General features: G+C 49.6%; 1 protein-coding gene across 1 annotated transcript in view; it reads right to left on the reverse strand.

Annotated features, from left to right (window-relative positions):
• The window catches only part of NUP133 (nucleoporin 133), a 61,206-nt gene extending 54,560 nt beyond the window's left edge, over positions 1-6,646 (reverse strand). Inside the window, exon 1 of the mRNA XM_019527365.1 lies at positions 6,448-6,646. Within this exon, the coding sequence (XP_019382910.1) occupies positions 6,448-6,629 (182 nt within the window). The 5' untranslated portion in view covers positions 6,630-6,646. The remainder of the gene's footprint in view (positions 1-6,447) is intronic.
• Between the last annotated feature and the right edge of the window lie 39 nt (positions 6,647-6,685).

Below are 6,685 nucleotides of genomic sequence, written 5' to 3' on the forward strand. Positions count from 1 at the left end.
CCCCCCCCCCCAAATAATTTTTTCTCCCTCCGCATATGCCAGAGGCCCAACTACTATAAATATACAATTGGCCATCATTCTAGGCATAAAAATGAAGGTAATAATCATGTTAGGCTTGAGTTCACTTAACTCTTAGCATTTACAGAGAGCAAACAATGTTATAAAGCAGAGCTGTCATCTGGCCTGCAGAGCTTCTAGAAGGGCAGAGAATTCAGGGGCGAGGCAAGCAGGGTACAGCCTGCCACTGAATTCTGGGTTACAGAGCCCCCACTGGGAACATGTTTTTGTGGCAATGGGACAAGTGATGGCTCTGTTAGCCCCCATGGCTCCCTGACACCATTTACCCTGCTGCTGCTAATAGATTACATGTTGGCAATTATTTCGGCTGGAGGGCCACTTAAAGAGGGAGTAAGGGGATTGGTATGGGTGTGCATGTGTGGGAAGAGGCAGGGAGGCTACCTGCATACCAGGTCCGGGGAGCTGGCTGGGGGAGGGTAAAGGTGGGGGCAGGGGGTACATGTAGCAGAGCTCACCCAGGCAGTGTGGTGCAGATACAGTCCACCCCTCTGCCCATAGCTACCCCCTTGGTGCTTTGCATGGGGCTGAACCCAGTCCGCCCGAACACAGGGCAGACTTGCACCACACTCTCACCTAACCCGACTCGAGTCAGCACGCACAGCTTCCTGGCGGAGTTGCTCCTGACGCAATTGCAAGCACCCTGGTGCTGCTCAGCTCCCCCAGCTTCTACTAGTTCCTCCTCTCCTCTTCCTGATGTGCTGCTCTGGGACACAGGCAGCATGGAGAAGCCATGGGAACGCATGCTGAGCAGCAGATGCCCAGCTGTGGGGGGATGCTGCTGCCAGACAGCTCCTGCCCCAGCACATGGAGTTCCCAGTTGCCTTCTACCCACTCCCCCTGCCTGGCACATTAAGCAGCCACCTGTGGGTGGCCAAGTAGGTGGGAGGCAGCCAGCAGCAAGGTTCCTTCTAAGCTGCGCACGCTTTAAAACCATGCCATGCCCCAACTTATTCAAGTCACGCACCCACCCAGTGAGGAGCTGGGCAACAAGCTGAGCACGGCAGAGGCACCGAGGCCAGCATGGGACACTTACCAGAGGTAAGCTCAGGCAGCAGTTCCCCCGAGGCCATGTGCTGCTGGAAGCGAGGTGGGGACAGAGGCTGGCGCCAGGGAACTGATCTGCTTCCCAGCCCCGCTCCCAGAGGTACAGCAAAGCGGGGACGGGGGCTGGCGCAGGCTCTGCTGGCACCGGAAAACTGCTCCGCTCCCCAGCCCCAGTGCCACGTGCCTCCTTGCTCCTGGAGGTGAGGCGAGGCGGGGGCTGGGAAACTGTTTTGCTCCTGCTGGCGAGGCAGGGATCGGGGGCTGGCGCCAGGGAACTGATCTGCTTCCCAGCCCCAGTGCCATGTGCCTCCTTCTTCCCAGAGGCACGGCGAGGCAGGGGCTGAGGCCGGGAAACTGCTCTGCTCCCAGCAGCGAGGCGGGGGCCAGGGCCAGCACCAGGAAACTGCTCCACTCCCAGGGACAAGGGGGGGCTGGCGCCGGGGAACTGCTCTGCCTCCCAGTCCCAGTGCCATGTGCTTCCTTGCTCCCAGAGGCATGGCAAGGTGGGGGCTGGGGCCAGGGCCAGGAAACTGCTCCACTCCCAGAGGCAATGAGGGAACAGGGGGTGAGGTTCCTGGCTTTTAGGGTCTTTGCTATTTTACACTGCCAATATATGACATACAAAGCTAGAAATGGTACAAGTTAATGATTTTAAAATAAGTTTAGGAAAATACAGCAAGTTTCTATTGAAATTCATGTGCACATTTAAATAAAGAGGAGCTGTATCCCAGTGAGGTTTGACCTCTGGTTGTTATCTTTCCACCATCAAAAACAGTCATGTTAATAAATGAAAAAGAAAAAGAAATGAATTCCAAATGAATACCCAATCCTCTACTAAAATGCATTCACTGCAGAAATAAAAGCAAATTTCAAATCAAAAGAGAGGCCAGTGTTTATGGCCAAGGTTCCTTCCAAGCTGTGTTCCTGGAGGCGAGGCGGGGACTGGCGCTAGTTTTTTTTAGCCATTTAGTGGTTTGTCTTTATTGTCACTAGTTTATGCATTTGAATTTAAAAGTACTAAAGTGCTAGCTACAGCTGTGTTGGTCTAAGGGCATATGCAGACGAGGTGCTTTGGGTAAGTTAGCTGCTTTTTCTATCATTCTAGGAAGGCCAATATCTTCCCTGCAGCAAGGATCATCTTTATATAAATTTTACAGTGTCCAAGTGTAAGTGTGAAGAGGGTGAATGCAGGGGACCAGCTAAGAAAAAGAGCTGCTCAAGATTCAATGACGACTGGTTGAAGGAGATGTTCAAAACAGACAGATTCACACACAGATTCTGCGATGAAACTAAGCAACCAAAGCAGAGGAATCCTGAAGTTTATTTTCTGAAACACATGAGACGTAGGAAAATAGGATAGAACTGTTTGAAAGGAAGCGATCCAAAGCTGATGAAGTAAAAATCTTAATTGATAATGTTCTCCTCGCAGTGAAGTTAAATTTATCGATGTTATCAGTGCAGGATATCCACAGTCATGCTGGCAAATACGTTAAAATTCCTGAAAGCTGGAGAAGTAAGACTTATGCATTTCAATTTACTGACTGCATAAATTCTGTAATTCATCAGGAAGTACTGAATGAAATGCATACATCGCCATTTCACACTTTGATAATTGACGAGAGCACAGGTCTCCATTAGCAAAATGTTAATACTGTAAGTAAAATTCTGAACTATGGATGATTTCACTCATCTGACCAGGTTTGCTGGAATTTTAAAGCTGACAGCTTGTGATAGCTCTGCTATTGTAGCAGCAATTAGGCAATTTTATGTTGACAGCAATTTAGATATGCAAAAGATGGTAATGTTTACCTCCGATGGTATTTCAGTAATGCTTGGAAAGCGCAATGGTGAGGCTGCAGTATGTAGCCAGTTTATTCCACATCTGCTCAAGCAGCACTGCGTGGCACACCGGGAAGACTTGGGGATTGATGATGCTTGGAAAGATGCACCTTTGATGGGGTGCACTGAAACTCTACTATGGACCATATACACACTTTTTAGTAGGTCTTCTATAAAAAAAAAAATCTAAGTTTGAAGAACTATCTAAGGCTGCTGAGTGTGAAACAGTTTCATTTATGACACTGAATGAGGTCAGATGGCTCTCTAGACATTTTACTGTTAGCGCCTTGATGAAGAATTATACTGTGTTGATGGACTACTGCGCACAACAAATGGCTGAAGACAACGACCCAATTCACAAATATTGCTTGGACAAACTGCAGAAACCAGAGTATCATGTTGCACTGGCCATACTAAATGATGTCTTAGGTGAACTGGCTGAGCTGTGCAGAATGCTTCAACGAAGTTCACTAACAACAGTAGAAACATTTCAGTTTGCCAAATCTAGAATTGCCACATTTTGTTTGCAGTATCTTGGCGAGACTGTATATTTTTCTGAAGACGTTCAAACCTTGCTGTCATCATTTGACTCACCTGTTGACACTACATCAGTTATTCAAATCATTGAGCATACATGCGACCACACGGACAACAGATTTCCAGAAAGCGAATTGAAAGAATGGCCAATTTTCGATAAGGATTCTTTTTCCTCTTCATCAAACAGGAATGATTTCTCTTTTGGGCACAAGGTGCTGAAAGCATTGGCAACAAGATATAGCACCTTGTTAAACAAATCTGTAGAAACTTTTAAGAAGAACCTATGCAAACAATATGTAGACTTTAAATTAACTGTTTGTGAGAAGATGAAAACTGGGGCAATAAAGACCTTTGAAGACATGGTCACCCACATACTACAACACGAACAATTTAGCGAACTGTCATTACTTGTTGCCATCTTTGCCACTTTCCAGGCATCTAGTGCAGGTTGTGAGAGAGGGTTTAGCATCATGAACACAATAAAAACAAAGTCTAAAAATTGTTTAAAAGTTGATAATCTGGACAGGCTGATGCGAATTAAACTTCATTTAGCATCAAGAAAGACTGTTAACCTGGACACTGTATTTTCTGTTTGAAAAACAGAAAAGGGTAGATAGGAGTCACTTTGGTAAATAAAGGTTATAGTATCTTCATTTGTTACTTTACCGTGTTATACTGTGGGGCAGACCAAAGTGGCGTGTGCCAAAAGGGGGAGGTGGGACCAATTCGGGAATGGACCGAAACAGCGTGCTCACGGACCGCTACACCTTAGAGGGAACACTGGCCAGGAGCTGAAGCCCTGCATACTGAGGCAGAAGCTGTCCAGCTGTAGCTTCCCCACCCCTCCCCACCCACCTGGCTGGGTATGTGGTATCTAGCACGTTCCCACAGCCACCACTGCTTCCCCGACCGCCTGCCACCCAGAGTGGTGTAGCAGGGGCTGGAGGAGGAGCTTCTGGAAGTGGGGAGAGCTGAGCAGTACCCAGGCAGCTGCAGCCACAACCACAGCAGCCCTGAAAGGAAGTTGTGCACACTGTCTGGGGATGCGGAGGACAGGAGTGCAGTAGGAATACGGCACAGGATGCCTTGGATGGGAGAGGGTGCCAAGTGCTGCAGGCCAGACGCAGTCAACTGGTGGGTCTGATCCATGCTGTGGGCCACATTTCACTCACCCTGCAATAGATCCTGTGGGACAAATTTGGCCTGGAAATCAAAATTCACCCCCTTTGCTATAAACTCAGGAACGAACTAAAAAACTATTGCCCCAGAATCTTGAAATATCTCCCACCAGAAAACATTAAAAAGCTTAAGAAAATATAAAACAAGGCTATCTTATTTAAATTCCCCAGTTTAGGGACAGGCCTCCTTCATACAATCTTAGTTCCCTTATGAAGCAAGCAAATCAACAATGCCCTGGTCCATAAATATTAAACCCGATTAGGGGAAGTAGATTTGTTGTTCCTCTAAAAGGATCCCCCAGGTCAGGGGTGACCAAGATACGGCCCACAAAGCCACGTCATTCAGCCCACAGGGCTACTCACGGGTCTGGAAATTTGACAAAGGAGTGGTATGGCAGCATTAATTACCATACCTCCCAGAGCCATGACAATTAGCACTGTTGCAGCTCCCGTGCCAGCAATTTCTGGGCCCATGGGTAGCTCCATAACATAGTCCCACATGCTGGATCCAGCCTCTGCAGACAGGCCCTAACTCAGAGTGCCAGATGAGTTGAACACCACTGCCCTAGATCATCAAATCCACTCCCTTACTCTTACAGGCCAACATATATACATTAATGACCTCACTTCTTAAAAGTAGTGAGGCTTTCTGCTCCCACAGACTTCCAGTTTTGCTTCTGCGTGCTTCGATTGCCCCAGCCACCCACCCAACTGGCCTCTGAAGGACACCCCCCCGGGGGCCCATTTGTTGACCAGTGCTCTAGATCAGTGGTTCTCAACCTTTTTTGTACCAGCACCCATTTGTCAACATCAATGGCCAGTCCCAACCCAGTGCCCCTCACTCCTGACCCACTGCCCCATCCCTGCAGTGTGGGGGTCAGGGGATGGGTGTGTGGGACAAGGGGGGTGGGGCCCAAGCAGCCCCTGGCAAGCTGGAGTTCTGCCAGCCTGCAAGAGAAAAGCCAGTTTGCTGTGTTTTTCTCTTTTAAAGAAGAATCCATTTTAAAAGTTTGCTGAACCACTGTTCCAAGTTTGTTTGCAACCCTTTTGTATATTCTTGAGATCCACTTTTGGGTTGCGACCCAGGTTAGAAACGCTGCTCTAGATACAGGTAGATATAGATGCCTATCTGGAGAGAGGTGCGTGCAAATGTGTGTGTGTTTTGCAAGCGTGTATGTGCATTTTGTGAACCCCAGCTCCCTTTGACAGATGCTGTGAGAGGATGCTCACGAGGCAGAGTGTAAGAAGAGAAAGGAAAAGCTTTTGCATTCCAGTTTCTTTCCCCCGAGACTCTGCCTTCTGCACATCCTCTCCCAGCATCCGATGAAGGGAGCTGGGGCTCAAACAAGCTTATGCTACAATTTTGTTTTTCTTATTAAAGTGCCAAAAATGTACATCTCAACAAAGAAACCACACCGATTTCACACTTAAAACATCAGCAAAAATCATCACACTGACAGGGATACTTAGACATGCATCAAAAAAAGACTTGACACACACAACACGCTCCCTCCTGTGTCTCTCTTCAAAGGTGCTCCTCTACCCACCTCCTCACTGACTTCAGACTCGGGCAGGGTCTCTCCTCGCACAATGCCCGCCACATCGCGGAGTTCTAGAGCTCGCGGCGCGGCACGTGCGGGCAGCCGCGCGCCCGCCCCCATCCCGCGCATGCGCGTCAGGGGCAACCCAGCCAAAGCAAGGCGACAGTAGCATGGGGCTGGGCTCAGGCGGCGCGAGGGGTCCCGTGCAGCTAGTGGGGTAGGGCACTCACCGCGCTGACAGGGAGCCGCTCCTCCTGGCCGCCGGGGAGAAGAGCGCGGGAGAGCCAACCGGCGTCCCCAGGGCCAGGTTTCTCCTGCCGCCCGGCCGGGATACGGAGCCCCCAGCGGCCCCCAGGGCCCGGCGGGCCGAGCCGCCCGGCGTGCGCGGAGAGGCAGGGGCAGCAGCGAACATGGTGGGCAGAGGGGGCAGTTAGGGCTCCTGAACCACTGAGTTCAGTCCGGTGGGTT

This window comes from Gavialis gangeticus, unplaced genomic scaffold (assembly GCF_001723915.1).
Source record: "Gavialis gangeticus isolate Ggan-Ray unplaced genomic scaffold, GavGan_comp1, whole genome shotgun sequence".
Lineage (NCBI taxonomy): Eukaryota > Metazoa > Chordata > Crocodylia > Gavialidae > Gavialis > Gavialis gangeticus.